Here is a 21,438-nt window from a genome sequence, read left to right on the forward strand (position 1 = left end):
CTTCTGTTGATGATAATTAAAAATGTAATCCATATGTAACAGAAAGAAATAAGAAATGAACTTTCTCATGTCACTATTTAAAGAAAACCCACATAAGTTAAGTTTACTTTATCAAGGTTAGTAAGACAAAGTGTTATATTTGGGTCAAAGGTTAACGAAGTAAATATTTGATTACAACCTCAGTTGAAGGCAACACGGGTATGCCATCTATGAACCAACTATAATACAATGACTTTCTTTTGATACGAAATCATAATAAATGTGTAGTTTTATCTTTTAGATTAGATTATAATCAACTTTATTATTATCATCGCACTTACTGAAGTAAAATGAAATGCAGTTAATTCAGCCAACCAGAAAGTGTAACGAGAAGATAAAGTGCATGAGGTTACAATATGTTTACACCTTTTCATGGTATACAAACATATTTCTTTCACTTGTCCATAGAGCATGTACGCAGTGTTTTCATAATCATTTCACATAGTATGCTGATTTACACAAACTAATTTTAATACATTATGCATTCAGTCTGAATGGATAAATGTTGCTTCATTTCCAGTTTTGTGTGTGTTCAAATAAACGTGCCCTCCTTTAGTTAGCCACCCTGCTAACAGAGGCTGACGCCCGCAATCAGTCATTGTAGAGTGTAGAGTGTTGACAGTGTACATTTGATTAGACTGGTAATGACTGTGACACACACACACACACACACACACACACACACTTGTTTCTTTTACTTTGACTAGTGCCCATGTGCTGAACCCTAACCATTCTCTAATCTAATCCTAATCATAAATACAAGGTTTAGCTTTAATGCTAACACTAGCAGGGACCTAAATGTTGTCTCACTCTGACAGTCCCTGCCATTGTCTTAACAAGTTATTGTCCCGCAATGTGATCATTCAACGCAACGCACATGTCATCTTATTTCTTATCCACCACGGTCACCTTGATTTGTTCACTTAACATTTGGCTGCATCCGAGCAGCGTGGATGAGACGTTGCTTTTTACTCTGAAACTGCTTCATTCAGTGTTTTTTACCAGTATTAATCACCTAATTTTTTTGTTTGGAGAGATTTAAACATCTGCAGATAATTTGGCAAATGGTTAAAAACCTCCTGAATGAGGGGAAGGAATCCTAACCGGGAGAAGCTGACGGCAAAACGACAATATAACAACTCCCTTGATCAAACGCTACATTAGATCATGACGCCACCAATTGCCGTTTTGTGTATCGAGACTAGTTGCAGGAAATTATAAATTGTGCGTTTAATTTTGTATTGGTGTACATCTCCCTTTTAGAGCCGGATACGTTTTTCAAAAAGCCTGTATTTGAGCTGTTTTAAGCAAATATGTAATCATCATTTTGAAAGTGGCAAAATGTAGTTTTAAAACATCAGACGCAGTTAAAAGATGAAATTGTATGCAACAATTTTCTCCATTATCCTGTCAAACATGTAGGTGTACATGTAGAAGCTTCGAATGACTCACTTCATGAATCAAAATGAGGGCACATTTTTTCCAAATGTGCTTTGGGAATGAGACTGCATGCCAAGATCAACTACATGAAGTCATTTGAATGGTTTGGACACATGAATGCCATCGATTTCTATTATTCTTTTGGATTTGCCAAGAGCTCGTGTAGCCTCAAGATATTCGGTAAGCGAGAATGTGACAGGATGATCTCAGAGGTCTGTGGAGGACACGTGGACCTGTCTGGTTAGGACAATGCAGGTTTTTTTTTTATACATTTCAGATTACATCTCCTACAGTGTGGCTTGTAAAAAGAAAATAGTGATTATTTAGTTTCTCCAATTAGTAACATGTATAAAAAAAACACATAAAATCCTTAATAGACAAGTAGGTCCTGGAAAATATTTGAAATTACATTACAGAGCCCTTTTTTGGTTGACTGTCAGAACATTTTTGTGGTCAAAATTAGGACTAGGAAAGTTGATTACACTTTGTACCTCCGATTTGACTTTGGGACTCGAGGCTTACTTATTAATTACGGTAAATGAGTTTTTCACTGTTTAGTTCTGGTGGCATTACCTACAGAAACAATTAAAATATTTAGCGGCATTGCTAACACGCAAACACTTGTAAACTGGCTGTTATGTGTATATGTATGGCTATGTCAACAAACCCGTTAAATATTCAGCCAGAAGACGTTTTCACCTCGCGTAATTTGCACAAATATGATCGCTTGACTGTCCACTTGCATCTTTCATTTGATTTTGTTGGCGATCACAGTGAGTACTTACAATTGAATGCAAACACTGAACATACGTTGCATGTACACAATTCTTTGTGGTCTTTTGCTTTGCAGCATTGTGATAGATAAACGGCATAGAAACAGAAGGGAGGATGACGGGGTGTCTGTGCACTCTATTGTGTCAATAGCCATCAGACTGTATAGAGGCCAAGATTATGTTGTTGTCCTGTTGTTTGTTATTGATAGAGCAAAAATACAATCTTTCTTCAAGGTCCACTTTCCAGCGTTGTAGTTGTTACTCCCCAATGTGGCGCCAAAAGAGGATATTTCTCCAACATTTGTCATGGAATTTGGTATTTACTTGAAACCATGAAAATTCTTCAAGTGACCTTTTGTCTAGAACTACAATTTGTTTTCTGTGAATATTTATGGTCCCTGGAGGATGGTTTTCTTTATCATATTTTTGGTGACCTTTTTATGTCTTGGTGATAGCCGTGTCCCGAGGCATTTAATTCACATTCTCGTGAACCCAATATCTCGGGGAAGCCTAGAGGGATTTCTTCAGATGTTATGCGTGCTTCAAATTTGACTAAAGGATTGATTTATTAGAAGTTGCGGATCAAAGGACATGGTCACCATTGTGATGGAAACTTCTGAAGCAATGGAGACAGGACTCAGAGAGACACGAGGAGAGCAGGAACTTTCACTGATGGTTTATTTGGAGCTTCGGCCGGAGAATTCACATGTATTTCTCTGTCCCCTCAGCAAAAAAATCGATTGGCAGAAGAGCATTCATGTTCAAAGCCCCAACAGACTGGAATACTTTACCCGCTGCTATTAGATCTCTTGCATCATTGGGTATGTTTTATACATGCATTATCATCTCACTTTCAACTGGTCTGCACTTGTTATTGATGAAACAGGTATTGATGAAACTGATCTGCTCGACTGTCTCTCAAATTGTAATGATTGTATGTATTACTTGAATTTACGTGGGTTGTCTTGTGTGTCATGTTTTGCTTTTTGTTTATGTGTGTCTGTAAGTTGTTGCTATTGTCGGGACCCCCTTGAAAACGAGATGGTGCATCTCAAGGGGTTTATCCCAATAAATACAATTTCTATATATATTCACAAGACGTGCTGTGCCACGAGTTGACACAGCGGTTGCCAAACCAATTTTGAAGATCTCTACCCCAGACCCATGTATTTAGCTGGTTCTGAGAGAAGAATCAACATTGTGCATAAAAAGATAAAGCACTATAATGGCACATTTCCACTGCAGCGGGGTAGTCCCGTTCAAGCGTCCCTAAGCATCCTCGCTCAGGCCCGAGGGCTGCCTCGCTGGCCGTCCGAGGCCGTGGCGCATTTCCATTACAGTTTAGGACCTTGGGTAGCAACGCAGTGTAGGCGGGGCACATTTCGAGTTGTTCCGTTGAGCTCCCGCTGGATTTTATCATCCCCAATGAGATGTAGGAACGTCGTCACCTCCTCAGTCAACCACGGTGTGCTTTTCTTTGACATTGCCATTTTTGTAGCTCCTCCGTTCCAAAAATGCTGTGTATAAAAATGCTGCAAGCTTGCTTCTAGATATATACTGCATGAGACGCAAGGGATGATCTCGCGGGTGAACTTGTGACGATTCTCTCTGACCAATCAGTAGTCGAGTGTTGACGTCACTAGTTCAGTTTATGGGGCCGGAAAAGAGGGAAAAAGTACCCGCTAGACGGTGCTACGCTATGGAAAGGCCACCAAAAATTGGCCTGGCCGCTTGAGGACGAATAAGGACGCTTAAACGGGGCTACCCGCTGCAGTGGAAATGCGCCATCACACCTCCATCAGCTGACGCCAACAGGCAGGAATAGGGAGACAAAAGCCTGTGCTCATAAGGTCATTACAAACTGATAAACTGGGTCAGAGTTATGGGCCCAGGAAAATATTTACCCAGCAACCATAACTCAATATTTTTAACGCCAATTGTGACACTTTCATACAAAGACTGGCTTTCACACAGAGGGGAAATACTCACTACACAATGATCTTTTCTGAAACACACAACAGTGGTAGTAGTGCTACCTAGCTTAGGCTAGTTAGCCTGACTGATTCGTCCATTCCTAACACTTTTTTCTCTCTGTGGTTTTGGAAAGGTTAAAGAACTCTCCAAACTTTTTTCATTGATGATTATCACTGTTTGTGCAGTCTGCTGATGCTAGCTTGTGTTCTTTAATGTTTTCATGATAAGCATCGTTCCAGATGCACCAGTACGCAGAGATCCGGTGATTCTCAGCTCTCAACACGCAAATGTACGATCCTTCAAACTCACTCCGCTAGGCAGACAGCCAGAGTGGAGCATCCATACAGAAAGCTGCTAATTACTAAGTTTGTGGTGCGGATAAAGCTGCAACAGACTTTAAATATCAATAAGTATGTGCAGCACATCTGCTGACTGCCGCTCAGCAGTTCTGATTGGATTCAGGCTTATCTCAATTCAAGCAGATGGTGGCAGTTTATTTTAAGTGTGCTTGATAAAGACGTGCAGAGCGTTATGGAAGGGCAGAGGGTCGGTAAAGGAAACAAAACACTGCTCTATCTGGGCTGCACTGATAGTGCTTTCATGCTCATTTCCCAGCAGATCAACATTATCTCCTAGTGTTTGTTTATCCTTCATGGTCGAAGAAGCAAACAATATATTCTGTGCATACAATTTGGTGTTTACCTGTTTTCAAAAGAAAGTCTTCTCGACGAAGTAAATGGAAGATCATAGTGAGAGAATCTTAAATCATGTGCTCCCAGAAACTAACCAAAATTGGCAGTTATTAAATCTAATTTCGTGCCAGTTAAAACATTAAACTAAATATGATGTCCTGTGGAAACGCTGTGGAACAATAATGTAGATATAAAGCCACAGCCTCCTTTTTAAATTATGCTTAATCACATTTGCTTTCTAATCTGGAGACACATACATTTGAACTCTCTATTGTTTTTTGTAATTCTCCTATATGTGGACATTAAAGGCTGCGGTAGCGTGTGTCCTTTGCAGAATAATGACAACATACCCCAGGATTTCTGTTTGACCTGAGGACATTAGTCCTGTATTTCACCTTGAACAAAATAAATAGATGTTTTTGGACCCTGGGGTGAAAATGGGCCCTCAGTGCTCCTGTTGAAAGTAGGACAGATTACCGCGGGGAGCCTGATCTGGGTTGGATGTTGCCCCGCAGGTAGAAATTCTCAAGAAGCCGCCAGCTGCGGCTGTGTGAATTTAAATAGACAGTGACTGCCAGCAGGATAATTTGCCCGTTGGCTGCTGTTCGTGCCCTAAATGTACTTTGTCAGTATAAAGATGATTTATTTAAAGACCACACAGTGCAAGACGGGGGGCCGCATTCTAAGCCATCATGGAAATTAGGCCTTCACTTCCACCATTTTGTTTCCGGAGGAGGGAGCTAAGCGGTGCTGTCAATGGCGTTTTTAATGGATGCTAATTCATCCTCCAGAAATCATCATAAATGCCCATCTTTCGGCCTATTGTGTAAGCACTGAATAGCATCATCATTACTGCAGAAGAGCAGTGCACTAACCACTTCTGTTTTATGAGTCAGAGAAGCTGCTTGCTTCATGCTTTGATGAAGTGGAAAACATACCATTCCATTTTCATCCTTGGACAATGTGTTTTGCAGGCTGAACAGCAAAACTCTGTCAGAGAAGGGACAACACTTTTTACTATTTCTGGTCCACGTTCCTCAGTGCTTAATCCTGCCTTTGATTAAACCGTTTGTTATGACTGAGTGCCATTCTGCAAATAGAAAGATTACTGTAAAGATAGAGCGAGTGGGATTTTCTGATCTGCACCTACAGAATACACTGTGCAGCAGTGGCTTAATGTTTTGATTTAGAGCATGGCAATGAAAACAGCTTAAATATACTATGGTTGTAATAATACTGTATAATATTACGAGTGAAACACCTTTCACATGTCAAAAATACTCATGATGTCGTATTATGAGGTGTTTACAAGGGTGTGTTGTAAAATGTAATGTCTTGTAATAACAGGCTCTTTAGCCAGTGCTTATGTCAACTAGTTAAACACAGATTGTTAAACAGATTTATTATGTGTTACGGCCCTCATCTCAACTCCAGAAATTAAATAAACACATAACCAGATTTGTGGTTTACAAAAAGGTTCCTTAGCCTGGACCACTGAAGCATTTCATGACCTTGAAGCCTTGTCAAAAACAAATCCAAATCCTACTATAATGGAGACTTTTTATATATATTTATTTTATTTACAAGTTAGTTTTATTAGATAATTATTGACTGTTATTTCTTGATTTTTGCTCTCAAGACGAATCTGGTGAATTACCATTAAAACATTTTAATCATCAATTTATTTGTTTTTATTAATATTTTCCAAAAAAACAAACACACAGACTTCTTCCGCCTTGCTTATATTTACCATAATACTCCAAAAAGTGACATTGAAATCATAACAAAAAAATAAGTAAAAATATAATGACATTCACACAATAGAGAAAGGGAAAGAAAATGCTTATACATTCATTCATTTTCTGTTGTGATTTATTTAACAGAACAATTTTAATAATCCTCAATTACAAAAAATCAGTGAAAAATATTTCCAATAATTTTTCAAATGTTTAGTTTAACTATAGTATTCATTCATGCGGAATGAATGAATGTTGTGCTTCATCTTAACCTAAATAATAATGAAAATAACCCAAATGTATTGTCACAAAGCTTAAGCCAGAATATGAAAATAAAACTAATACAAGAAATCTTGAATTGATTCAAACGTGAAGGATTAAAGAGACCATAAAGTCACAAACCTGAGGTCGATATGGATCAAAGCTCTAATATGTATGTTATCTACAATAATAATGATAGAACAATCTGCAATTTCCACCTGCATGCTTGACATGATAGGAATCCATTTTACACCACAATGTCTTTATTCTCTGTCCCTGAATCTGCGTTCAATCCTAAAGCAGTCGGATGTGCATATTTCATTGGATGTATTTTAATGATGATATTATATCATTATGCCACATTATATTCAGTGAAATGAAACATGTTGTTAATGTCACAAACATCATCGGGAACTCATCAGGGGATGTTGGCAGGCGTCAGGAAAGAGAGTGTGCATCCACTCCGCCATGTTGTTTCTGACTGAAGACAGAGAGCCTGGCTCAGACAGATGATCTCTGGAAATGCATTCACCATGAAAGGAACCGAAGCTGCCTTTCCTCTGATGCTTTTGCTCTGATTCGCCGCATTGAAAGCCTCTCATCCCCCCTTTTTTTCCGCCCTTCATAAAGAGATGCCATTTCCTTCCCTCTGCCATTGCTGTGATGTTGAGTCACCCAGAGACTAATCCTGGAAATAATAGAGATTAAGCTTTTCCCCCAGTTTTTTTTAAGGTGCTATAATTTCTCCAGCTCATACGCTTTTATCCCTTCTCAATAAGGGAAGGTTGGCTGCTGTGACCTACACTCCCAGCTTCCATGAAGAAGCTATCTTTCTCCATAGGAAAAGAAAGTGAATGGAGATTAGAGCAAGCAGAAACCGGCTCCTTTTTCAAATGTGGAAATGCCTTTTGTAGAAAGAAAGAAAAGACAAATCTAAAGTGACACCATCCTCGCTCAATTAAACGTTTCCCAAATCCCTGTAAAGAGCAAAATGTATTGTATTAAAAAGTGTTTTTCTGCTCCCGCAGTTGTTCGGCAAACTAGTTAACCGGCAGTAAAAAAAGAACACCAACGGGTTTATGAGCTAACCAATGAAAAAGGTTACAGTACATGTCAAGTTAAACCTATACAACACACTTATTTATGTCAAACTTAAGTTTCAAATTAAGCTCTTTTTAAAACAATGTGTTTTACTCTTGAATCTTTAAATTCTTTCTAAAACCCTCAATCCACCAAAACAAAGTTAATGGGGAAACACAAATACACAGAACAGAAGGGAAGATGCGTCCTCTTGTGGTCTTGTTGATGTTATTTTCTGTCTTTAATGGTGACTTAATCCCTCTCAACCTTTTTATTTTAAGGCACAGTAATTGAGTTCATGAAGTTCTAAAGTGATGAATGACTATTTATAAAAACTAATCATGGCCGTGCTGGTTAACACATTCCCAGCATGATTGGAGGAAACCAAAATAACCCCCGCTTTAGTCCATCTTGTCAAAGTCACAGGATGAAGCTTTTCTGTGGCACTCTAGATGTAAACAAAATGGCAAACATGAAAAAGGAAAATCTGAAGCGACTGATGTACAAATTCTCACAGATGAAAGCGGTTTCTAGTCTTTTTTGGCGCAAAACGCAGTTAATTAAACGTCCCGCCTTGCTGTGTTTTGTGAATACATGCGTGGGAGATTAATGAGATCAATTTCAGATTTAGGGAATCAATGTCCCCAAAAGTCATACTGACAGGCAGATTAAGCACATCGGCCCAGCGGAGGGGGGAAAAACAGTCTCTCATTCGCCTGCGTTGTTTCCCCTCTATCGCTCTTTCACTCTCTGATTTCTCACCACTCTGTCATTCGCTCTGGATTCACTGTAACGCCATTCAATACACATTACTGGCATCAGTGGAACATGAACGGTCCTGGCGGAGCATTTAAATGAAATCGGAATTCATCGCAAACAAAATGAAATCAGTAAACACATGTAACCTCGGGGTGTTTTTGTGCATTTGTGTTCTCCTCAGAGATCTGCACTGCACATGGAGGATCAGATCAACAGTAATAATCAGCTTCAATCATTTCAAATTCTAATCTAAAGAGTACAGTATGCTTGCATGCCTGTAAATCCCTGAATTAACAATGTAAACTGTGCTGAAATAGGACAGGAGTAATATTATGTAGGCTATTTGATGTAACAACTTGGCTTCATTCGGTTAATTAGGTGTTACGTTTAGTGTTGTCTTTTGTTAACGCTAAAAAAGGCTGATTATAGTGAAAATCGCTTCACATGTTAATGCTATCTCGTCTTAGAATAACGTGTAGTATTTCCTCTTTTGTTCGTCCTTTCTCTTGCGTTTTGACCGAGGTGATTGTTGCTGTAGTTTTGGTCAGATCCTTCTCTTGTCTGTAGAAACAAAGATTTAACTGCCAGCTTTCATTCCATGCTTTGAATCAGATAGATATTCACTTTTCATTGTGTTGGCTGTTCAATGTTGCAGACAGGCAGCTTTAATTTGTTCAGTTGTGTCTTTTTAGTTTCAGATTGTGAGGCAGTGCTATTCTGAGGTGAATCCTTAACTGGTGAGTGTAGTTTGGGTTATTTGGATTCGTCCAATAATTTGGTTTATGACTTGTAAAAATGAATGACTTTCCCATTACCCACAGCTGGATTTATATTTTAGTGGTAGCATATGTTAGCATGCAACACTCTAAAACCGAAAATGGTGAACATGGTAAACATTGTATGCTAAACCTTAGCTTAGCCCTTTCATGCATGAATTATGAAAGCCTCAGTCAGGATTTTTTTACCAAGTGTTATTATTGCTCTTGCGGCATGAAAAACAAGATTTGAACTTTTTTTTTTAATCTAGTTTTTTCAAAGAGATTTTTATATGTCCACTCAGGTGGACAGTATGCGTTCAGGGTTTGAACTGAAGAGATGTATATTTTGAAAAAATCATACATAAAGATGTGCAAACTTCAAATTACATTATAATAACATAAGTATATTGATTTACGGCCCAAAAAGATATTGCAGATGAAGTATAACCAGGGCCAGGGGCCAATTTGAGTCCCCACGCACAGTTATTTGATGAGTGCTAGTGGAGCCTCGCAACGGCGAAACCGTGCCGTGCCACCCTAATTGCGCCACATAAGCGCATAGGTGCGCCTCAGATGAGGCCCCCCTCCACAAGGTGAGGCCCCACACAGTCTGCATGATCTGCCTGTAGGGAGGGACGGCCCTGGGAACAACAGCAGCAGTACAAGTATGAATTGTAGTTGAAATATAGCCAGTGATGCATGACGTCCACTGTAGTGGACAGGTGGTTAATCATGATTTCCTGCAAACATAAAATCAATACTTTGATAATTTATGAATTATATGATTCCTTAGTTGTTACTTGATGTCACCACATGTTTTATACCTGCAGGGGACACTTTCCATAAAAGGATTGGCAAGATATAGATGGGTGACTTGGTCCATGTGGCTTTCTGTCGTCCATCTTGGTTTAGAGACATGTATCATGCACTTACACTGACTTGGCACTGAGTGGCAGTGTCTGGGATGATGCAATAGGGTCCTATGTAGTGGCTGATGGTGCAACTATGCAAAAAAAAACAATGCATATACAAGAAAACACCTTTTGACCCTGAGGCATTTCCAGCTGTAAGCGATGATAAACCAACACAACACTGCTGCTCTTTTTGTCATTGAAGGCTCTGACAACAAACAATATAAAAACAATACATGAATAAAAACACACTGGCTAACCTGCATGGAGCAACTCAACGTCTTTGATCTCTGTAAACCTCTTTTATATGACTATAAGTCATGCGCTTGTTTTAAGTATTTCCTCTACAGCACTATTCATACAATTTCTTAGGGCCTGCAGATTTTGTTTTTTCTTTCCCCTTCCCCTTCCTCCGTGTGCTGCTCACTCAGGCTTTAGGAACCATTTTGAATATGGGACCAGATTAGAAAAATCATGCTAATGCTCAAAGACTTTTAATCCTGTCTCATCCCCAAGGATAAAACCTTGAAATCCAGAGGCAGAAAATTGGGGGAAATTGCTTTCTTGTTGCAGCTTCCAGTTATATAAAATGAAATCAACTTAAAGACTGTATTACATCTTTAAAGAACAGGAGAATAACTGTATTATAATCTGTGTTTGGGTGCTGTACGCCTGCATTCATATATCTTCCCAAATCAAACGTGAGTGAGTCATCTCTCTTCTTCCTCCTGTCGTCATCTGTTATGTTAATATTTCTGGCTTCATTGGTTAATTTCATTCAGTTTTTATATGCAGAAATCTCCTCCCACCAGCCCGTGCTCCCTTCAGCTGTCTCATCAAACTCCTCTTGACATTTTCCGTCCCACTAAGGCCAAATCAACCCTCAGTAACCACAGATTTTAACTTCATATACCAAGTAGAGCTCTGACTTTGAAATGGAAAGAAACACTTTATATAATTTGAAGAAACGTCTAGTGACATTACTTAATATTATGTAATGCTCTAAGCAAAACACACAAGTTTAATTTCTATTGCAAATTATTTAGTACATGTATAAAGACACTTCCGTAATGTATATTTGATTAAAAAAGGTCTTATCAAAATACATTTAAATAAGTTCAAATACATAAAAGAAACATTCAAATGAACTGAATCCTGATCCAGTGCTCACTTATATTCATTTTTAATATATTCTGTAATTTACACTTGACCTTTTAACAACCTCAGGACTTTGAGCTTATTCTTATGTAAAACACTGTGCATTTTAATGTGAGCGCACTCATGTTTACTCTGGGTCTATAGACAGGGGCGCACCTTGCAAACAGGCAAGGCAGGCAATTGCTTGGGGCCCCGGACCAGAAGGGGGCCCCCAAAGAAGGTAGATTAAGAATGTCCACAGCAACGACAACATGAAACGCCCTTTAATTTACTGCAACGACATCTCGGGTAACCCCCTCAAGGGGTCCCCATGCATAGCCAGCCATCAAAAGCTCATCATTTCAGTTGCGCTGCTCTGCTCCGGGGGGGGGGGGGGGGGCGGGGGGGCACAGACTCTAGACACTGTCTATAGACATAGATCAGGGCTGTGCTGCTCTTTAACAGCATGAGCAGTCTGGAAGCATTTAGGCAGACCAAAATTATGCGTGATGAGACGAGAGGTCATGTGGAAGGAGATTCTTTGGCAAACTGCCACGGGGTGCATTAAAACACACTTCATAAGTAAAGTAAAATATTCATGAAGACATAAAATGGGTGAGGAACAAACAGCCAACTAATATTAATTAAATTGATAATGTACCGTCTTTGAGTCTCTTAAGCCTTGTGACCTCCTTATACAGTACTTTTCTCTTTAAGTCGACTAACCCATTTGCAGGAAGAACAGAATGCACTTACACACTCCACTGCTGTTTTTAAAGGCCAGAGACATTTGTCATGACGTGTTAAGCTGGAAAAGGCCACACAAAGACTCTCATTATTTATCCCCTTCTATTGAGCCACTGAAGTCATTAAAGCTCTACTGAGTGAATCTTTCACTGTGGTCCTTATATCATATGTCGTGAGTTAAAATATGTCTCTACCCTTGTGAGTGTATAAGGATGTTCAGCTTTGGTTGTGTCAAATACAAATGGGTGAAATCTGTGTCCCTCCAAATATCGATTCACAGAATAAAGTAAATAAGCGTGTGGTCCTCCCTTCTGCAGGTGCCCTCTCCCAGAGCCAGCTCCACCCTCTCCTGGGCGCACTGCACCTGCCGGGCCGACCCCTGCAGGGCCGACCCCTGCAGCCGCGGCCTCACGCCCAGCTGGAGCACTTCCTGCCGCTCAGGGTCAACAGCTCCTCGCCGCTCAGCCTCTTCCCCAACTTCAGTGCGGTAAGATACCATATCACACCTACAGACTGTATACAAAGATCATGTTAGAGCCAGTATTTTGATTTTATAAGAAAGGCCACCTAATTGTGACGTCTGTAGTCAACGCACTATAAAGGACTACAATTCCCACGGCGCCTGTGCTAAAGCCACAGTGATAGGCAACCTGTTGAGAGACGCTGTCGAGGAACAGTTTTTAACCGTACTCGTACTCGTGCCGTACAAACCGTACAAGTACCCTTTAAGTTGTGAAGTTATAAGCCTTATCAAGAAAGAAATAATACCTAAGTTGTGTGTTGTTTTATTTGAGTTTTGCCTATTTCTTTTGAAAATTGTCAAGGCCTATTTTTCTTTGTTGCATGTGCAAAAGTTTATTATTTTATTTTGAACAAACACATCGCAACATCTTCTAAACCATCGGAGGCCAAGCAACACTTCAAACTGTGAGTAATTTAAGGAAATAAACGAGTTAGAACTGTCTGTTTAATGCGTCTAGTGGCTTGGTGGAAAAACAAGGTAGGAAGCCACGACAGATCATGTTATCCTAAATACTCACTCAAAAAGCGATTTCCTTCCAAAACAGAACCCTGATTTCTATTCCTCCAAACCCAAGGAAAGATTAAGGAATATTGTTGGCAACATTAAACTAAACTCCTACTGGATTCAGTGTGGCTTAGAGATTTAAAATGCTTCTCCGAGTGTTTCCTCTTCACTCGTAAAAATGTTGTTTCCTGTTATCTCAAAATCCCCAAACATATATTCAAACAAAAAAGTTGTTAGTTTTTAGATTACAGTATAATTGAGCTACAGTACACTCAATTGTATAAACAAAGACATATATACAAATAAAGCTGTGGAGCAGGGCTATTCAAAAGTAAGGAATGTTTTGCAAAAGACAACTTTATTTTACTTGAAATGTTAACAAAGTAGCTACACATATAACTTAAATAAATATAACTTTGCCCAGTGGTGAAGAAATACTATCCCGACATTCTGAATACAACAATAATCTCACACACACACACACACACACACACACACACACACACACACACACACACACACACACACACAGACACAGACACTCTAAATGTAGATGCGACAGACTGCCATAGTCTACATTTAGCTTAACCCATATGAGTCAGTCAGAGCAATGCGATAAATGTTTCAGGCATGTGGGAGGCTGCAAAAAAAAAACCTGCCTGATGCTAAAAAAATATGAATCAACTGACAAAGCTGCCCTGTAGGGGTTACACATATAAACAAAAGACGTAATAAAGAGTTAAAAAGTGTTAATTTAACAAAGGAGTTTCTACATATTTTATTCCGAAAATAGAAACAGCTTCATTCATTCTTTTCTCCGTGAATATCTAATTCACGGAGAAAATCTAATCTAAGTGAAAATAGTTACACCAGCACGGATTTAAGCTACTAAGCACTAAAGCACGTTCCAAAAGTCATGGCCATATTGTAATTGAAGACGTCTTTTCACACACAGTGCACCTTACACCTTTATCGCAGCAGGAGGCCCCCAACATCGCTACTTGTCGTCACTGTGTTATTTTTGGGCTAACTGCTTAACTGAAATTGCCTGTTTGCATTTACTCTGAAACTAAAATGTGTGTCTCTGTGTTTGTTTTCCCCTCCTAGATGGACCCAGTGCAGAAGGCGGTGATCAACCACACCTTTGGCGTGGCTCCACCCAAGAAGAAACCCATCATCTCCTGCAACATCTGTCACCTGCGCTTCAACTCCACTGTGAGTCAGACACTTCATTCAATTCAGTTCTTTCCCCTGATATCACAGAGGGAATCAAATGTGATTTATTCCCCTTTGAGCGTCCTTTGAACTTTGGAAAGTGGATAGAACAGAAGCTTGAAGAAAGGTCTGGATTTACTTTTTAACTCACTGGGGAAAGGTGAAAAACACCTTTAAGCACTCTTATCTGTTTTCTGCAGCATGTAGGCATTAGTTAATAAACTAGACCCTCTGACCCCCTTGATGTTATAGCTGAAAGTCTGCTTTGCTAAATTTTAAAACACAAACACTTATTGTCTCGTGACCTGTCATCTAAGGCCCAATTTTTGACCATTTTTGCACTCAAGTGTCCACACATTTTCAACATATCTTATATTTTCTGCATCCTATTCCACTAAAAGCAATCTTGGAGCGTGCTTTTCATCGTATCAGTATATTTCTAAAGCTTCCATTTTTTAAATAGAAACCAGTCAGCTAGTTCTATGCGGTTTTCCTCTTTATCACATCTCCCTATTTCTATTCATTTGGCTCTCATACCTATGGACTTCGTTTATACATATTTGCATTTATATTGTCACGAGGAACCTGGTGGAATAACAATTACTCCTCTTTGTAAAAATTGAAGAAAGCAGGACACCAGCGTGAGCCCATCATACCTCCCTTACTTCCTCATCTGCCTCTTTCTTCCTCTCTCTGTGTCTTCCTCTCTCTGCTCTGGACTTGTGGACACAGTGATGCTGCTGTAAGAAATGTGTTTCTAGCTAACAGGCTGTCTCCCCCCCCCTCTGTGTCACATGCAGCTGAGCTGAGGGTGCTGGTTGACCCGGGAGTTGGATTACGGGTTACAGGCAGGTACAGGGTGCCCAGTGCGGCTGGAAAATGCCCTTGATAGAGAATATTGACTAAAGGAATAGTTCAAAAATAAATTCAAGTCTTTTCATATTTTATACTGACTGTCTGTGTAGTAGATTTCATTTTCACCGTCATTTATATTTGACACACAACTTCAGGTTGTCATTTAAATGTAAACATTGGAAATCCACAGTCTGATACAAACTAGGATTTGTAACCAAAGCTAACATGATTGCTAACAACAGCAGTAGATTTAACAGTAGTCGATCATGCTGAATTTGAATGGTCATTATGAGTCATTATCAGAAATGTCATTAGGATTTCATTTCTGTGAACCATGAACAATCTACAGCTGTCAACATATTTCAGTATGTACCAGAGCAGTGGACCAAAAGACCAGCATCCCTAGAGCCAGACCACTAGCAAACCTAATGTAACAACTGTTTTAAGAGAGGAATTTAAACCACATAAATATAGGGAGATGGTTTTCAGAAGTGAATTCACAATGTGGTATTTTATTAGAATCAACTCAAGCAAATAAACAGAAGTATACATACAGCCTGCATAGTGGTAATATATAGAATAAACAGTAAGAGGTAGATATGAATATGCTAAGATATATAAACAGAATTACATTTAGCGTTCGTTAAGAATTACAAGTACAAGTAGATTACAAATACAAGTAATGGCAATAGTAAGATATTTTGTACGGTATATAGTTGCTCATAAAGTACAGTAAAATACTTTTCTTCTGTATGAAGACAAAGATGGATGGCTGTGAAAATGATTTCCACTCTTTATATTACATGACAGGTGTGCATAAGAAAAAGAAGAGACTTGAAGATTTTGAAATTATTCCTTTATTGCTGCTAAAATCATTGAAAAAAGCATGAAAGATTCAAGCCTGAAGGATCGCACATGATATTCTGCCCTGTTGTCTAGGACAGTGGTTTGGGCATCAGTGGTGTGAGAATGCATAAAGCAGCTTGAATCAGCAGACAGGCTCCTTCAGGTTTCTAACTAAGGATCTATGGTGAACTCATACTACACTGGCATGCCAGACAGTATGGCAGTGTGCGGATGGGAGCAGATGTACCCCTCTGAGTTGAATATCACGCTGAATGGTTAGTGTGCACTGACATTCAACGCAGCCAAAGGGGTCGTTCACCCTTTGCTCAGCCCTGTATCCCCCCGCCACACACTTTGACCCACTGTGGTACCCTTTCTGTTTGTGTAGCAGCCTAAGGTTTATGCAAAGTGTTGATGGGGAGAATCGTACTCCATGAGTGTGCACACAGTCACTGAAAGATCTGCACACTGAGCTCAGAGACTGTACAGTGTGTGCCTGGAAACTGGATAATTTGAGCAATGACAAATTATCTAAAGGGCCTTAGCTCGATCCTCCAAGTCTTGTTACACTGTTCAAAATGCAGACTATGTGACAATGTAGGGAGTGCACTTGTGTCTTTGATATACAGAACGGCATTTGTGTTGAAAAAACGTGTGATCTTAAATGATGAGACTGGTTCTGTTTGCGTTCTTGTTATTATCAGATCTCATGAAAAGAACAAAGTCCACTCAACATCACTACCTTGTCTGCGGGACTCAGGACCATTCATCCATATTGAAATATTTAAAAATGTCCCATAAATATTATTGTGTATATAAATTACTTCTTTAAACGACCAGTCATGTCAAGCGTGTTACTCAAACACATATTAATACACATACAGTCTAGCGTGTGTATGCCAGTTAATAAATGGTTGGTTTTGGTTTTTGGTTGACAATAACAACAATCTAGAATATCTCTAGACCCATCTTTTATGACTTCTGCTTGTTTTGTATCCTTTATGTCATGTCTAGGTTTCTCCAGGTAATGAAGCTTTCAGAACGTTTCACCTTCAGAGAGTAGGTCATAACTCTCAGAAGACTTGAGAGACCACAGTACATAAAAAGCACAGGTGTAAAAAATAGAATAAATAACTGATGAATTTCATTTGTGTTTGCGTTTCAGAGTCCTATTGTAACACCTGATTTTCTTACAATGAATACGAAACATTTACTCTTATATATTTCTTCCTCTAGTTACAAAGAGTTAACATTTTTAAACAGCCTCTCGGGATGGAGTTTGCTAATTTTTCATGAATTAAGTGATCATAAAATGTTATTGAATAATAAACAGGAAAGCTATATAACCTATTGTGAAGATATTTGTTTTGAGAAACAAATGAATCAACAAAATGCTTTACAATATTGCTGTTTGTTTCCTGAAACTAAGTAGAGCATGTAAAATAAATATGTGCTGTATTGTGTGGAAATATTAATTGTTTATGGATTACCAGATAATTGTGTTCTGCTTCACATGTTTTGTTTCTATGTTGGTGCACTTCTATTGGCTAGATCCTCTGTCCAATACATTAAGCTTTATCTAAAGCCATCAAGAGCCATTGTGGGATCCCTTATCTGCATGCATCTGTGTTCGCACTGCCACAAATGTTTTTCCTCTCTTGATAGGGAGGCACAGAGGTCATTTTCTGTGGCAGAATATAACGGACACGGGCCATTTTGTGTCATAACGAATCAGTGGGGAGATGAGGCAGTGGGCTCAGAGGATGCTCATGAGATGTCATCTGATGCTCATGAGATGTCATCTGATGCTCATTTGTGCACAACCGTGACGGCGATGATGATCAAAAAGGGCGATGTCACTTTTCCTTCGAGTCAAATTCTCATCGCATGAACTCCATGGAAGCATGTGAAGCCAAAGAGATGGAACAGATGGAAAGATTACACTTTACTGATTTCTGCTGCCCTTCATTAGTGTAATCATGTCAGTGGCTCTATTCATATACTGTACACTCACGTTCTCTTCTGTTTGTTCTGCCCTTATATGTGTGCTAGACTCAGGCAGAGGCCCACTACAAGGGTCACAAACATGCTCGCAAGCTGAAGGCCCTGGAGACGCAGAGGAACCGGCAGAAGAACGGACAGAAGAACGGACAGAACCCATCCATAACTGGAAAAGACAGAGACCGAGAGAAGGGGCTGATGGGAGGAGGAGCGCAGCCCACGGACTCAAATTTAAAAGACATAACGGGTATAAATCTTTCCTTTTTTTTTTAAGGTGCCACTCTCTCCCTCTTCTAAGTAATTAGTGTTAATTGGAGAGACATAAGCGGCACTAAAGCTTGGGAAGCTGTCACTCAGTCAACTGGCTAATTAGCAGCTATTACCTGTGTACCTGTGTGTATCATTGGCTATGTCAGATAGTTAATTACTCCCATCAAGCAAAGATGTGAAGCCTTAAAGCACCTGAAAAATAGATGCTATCTAAGGAGCGATGTAGTGGTGTTACTGACTTTGAGTTTTCATTTTGACTCAATGCAACACCCACTTACAGTTCCTTTTTCTATAATGAAATGTGTTGTCGGTTGCTAATGGGCACGTCAAAGGGTGGAGTAGAACATTATGGGAGAGAGAAGAGTAGTAGTGTGCGCCTTCATGTTTTCTTATCAAAATCTGACTTAATTAGAGTTGTAGTGGAGGAGGAGGAGGCCAGTAACAAAAAATAAAACAGCAGATGCACGGAAAGGCGAACAAATGTTTATCTTATTGCAACAACAAATTAAGATTCACTTAGAAGTTTGAATTTAAATCTTGGTAGGTTTGAGAATAGCTTTGCAATTTCCATATTTGACGTCATACTGAGAATAAGTCTGAAGACTATGTTCACTTAGAAGGCCACCTAATGTATATGTCTCTTTATCCAACCCCTTGGTGAATGTTGTACTGCACAAAAATGATGATAGATCATGCCCTTATTGTCTTTTAGTCTCCCCACTTCTCATTCTTTAATAAGGAAAAGTCACCATCTTCCTTTCTTTACTCTGTCTAGCTTTTCTTTTAATAATTGATCTTCCCCCTCCCATTTTCTTCCGCCCCTATCATTTTTCTTCCATCCACACAATGATAAGCTTGTTGCTTTCAGGGGTTGCCATGGTTTTTGATTGATGGTGACAGAGTGAGCTGCTGCAAAGATAATGAACAATTGACAGAGACAGAGGAAGATTGATTCAGAAAAAATAATAACAAAGGGAGGAAAGTGTACACAAATTCAAGAGAAAAGAGAGCAAAAAGAAAAAGTATAATATCAGGACTTTATTAAGACATAGAACAAAAACAGAAAATGTCTTGTCGGCGCCACAAAAAGACAGATAAGAAAATAAAACAAAGAAGATTGCATTAGTCAAGAAAATATGTATTTATATCTTAATTGTGTAAAATTCATTGATTGTTGTTGTTGTTGTTGTTAACTCTACTGTACAGGCTTTTGTTTGCTGTGGCTTTACAGGCGTAATGATCTCAAAGCTAGAAAAAAAGGATTTGTGAGCAGTGTATATTATAACTCAAAATAATGAAGATTTACCCACATATTTGGTGTTTATTGACGTTTTTTCCAACTAAAACTTTTGTTGGCATAGAGAGGCGAAGTCCCTCCCTTTCTGGGGGAGCTCCATGGGACCTTATTTCGGAAAAAGTATGTATTGAAGTCAATGGGGAGAGAAAGATTATCTTTCGATTCCGTTTGAATTGTGCCATGAATTACACACATGATGTTTGTCAATTTGTCAAAAGTCAAAAAAAAAGAAATGTGTCGTAAAACTGTGAAGTAACACTTTTTTTGTGTGAAACCACTCAATGAACTACATCTCCTGTCTCGCACCACACACCAAGACGGCTGTCACATTGGCACATTTCACTTCTTTCTTTCAGAGTGAGGTGAAAAGTATTAAACGAGGTGAAAATCACTACAAGTCTGGGCATGTTGAGAGCTGTACACACACACACAAGGGGAGTTAGTCGGTTCTGTAAGAGCCAGCATGCCGGACTGGGATTTGTAGTCTTTCTAGTTGCGTATTTTTCATTGTCTTATATTTCAACAGTTTTACAACAAACTGTGACTTTTTTGACATGGAAATTCATTTTAAAGATTGACAAACATCATAATTATGTGTAATTCGTGGCACAATTCAAACGGGATCGAAAGATAATCTTTTTCTCCCCATTGTCTTCAATGCATAATTTTTCCGAAATAAGGTCCCATGGGTCGGAAGTAGATGGGCGGGACTTCGCCTCTCTATTGAGTGAAGGCTGGTAATGTATATAGAAAGATAATGACTGATTGTAACAATATGTCTTCCTAAAGTAGATACAAATGTTGAAAAATACTGTATAATAACTTTTATTTTACAATACTAATTATTATCATCAGAATAACTTTGCATACATTTTGCATTTTGCTTTTGCATTTACTAACGTTTAACCGTATAATAAAAAAAACATATCATATTGTAACTCAAAGTATAACTTCTTTGTTTATTTGTCTTTCCTCAGGCCCAAGTACCTCCTCCCAACCTGCAGAGCAGCAACCAGAAACCGTGCCGGAGAGCCCACTGGTTCCCTCTCCGTCCTCACAGCTCTTACCCACAGACTCCTCCTCACTCGGGTCTCCTCAGCTGTCTCCACAAATCTGCGCCGACTCTCAGCTTCCTGATCTACCTTCTGACAGTCCTCCAGTGGAGGAGTGCAGCCCGGCGTCCGGTTCAGCCCCTCAACCTGACCCTCAGGGGAGCTCCACGGGAGGTGAGAAGGAGGTGGTGGGGAAGGTGGAAGAGACTAAGGAGGCCAAGAGCGACAAAAAACCTCTTCACTGTCCTACGTGCAAAGTGACGGTCAATTCGAGCTCACAGTTGGAGGCTCACTGTAGTGGTATGTCCTACAATACTACTGATATTATTTAGTGGAAACAGACAACTTTTCCCCTTTAATGTCTCCAATTGGCATCATTGTGGGCACTGCTGTTGCAAAGACAGCCGTGTTGCTTTCCATTTTCCTCACAGCTACCAACAACCCAGGATACAATAGATCGAAATGTAGTTTGCAACATGGCAACCGTCCAAAGCAAAACACAACCATAAATATTCCAATTTGACCTAGAAACCGTATATACTGTAAGATTTTTGGATGAGTTGTCAGC

At 39.3% G+C, this 21,438-nt stretch overlaps 1 protein-coding gene across 3 annotated transcripts in view; it reads left to right on the forward strand.

Annotated features, from left to right (window-relative positions):
• The window catches only part of LOC117464437 (zinc finger protein 385C-like), a 68,376-nt gene that overhangs the window by 44,198 nt on the left and 2,740 nt on the right, over nucleotides 1-21,438 (forward strand). For 2 of the 3 annotated variants that reach the window (XM_034106861.2, XM_034106863.2), the window contains 4 exons: nucleotides 12,625-12,794; nucleotides 14,442-14,549; nucleotides 18,303-18,498; nucleotides 20,796-21,170. In XM_034106861.2, the coding sequence (XP_033962752.1) occupies nucleotides 12,625-12,794; nucleotides 14,442-14,549; nucleotides 18,303-18,498; nucleotides 20,796-21,170 (849 nt within the window). The remainder of the gene's footprint in view (nucleotides 1-12,624; nucleotides 12,795-14,441; nucleotides 14,550-18,302; nucleotides 18,499-20,795; nucleotides 21,171-21,438) is intronic. The other variant, XM_034106862.2, reaches the window with a different exon arrangement.

This window comes from Pseudochaenichthys georgianus, chromosome 19 (assembly GCF_902827115.2).
Source record: "Pseudochaenichthys georgianus chromosome 19, fPseGeo1.2, whole genome shotgun sequence".
Classification (NCBI taxonomy): Eukaryota; Metazoa; Chordata; class Actinopteri; order Perciformes; family Channichthyidae; genus Pseudochaenichthys; species Pseudochaenichthys georgianus.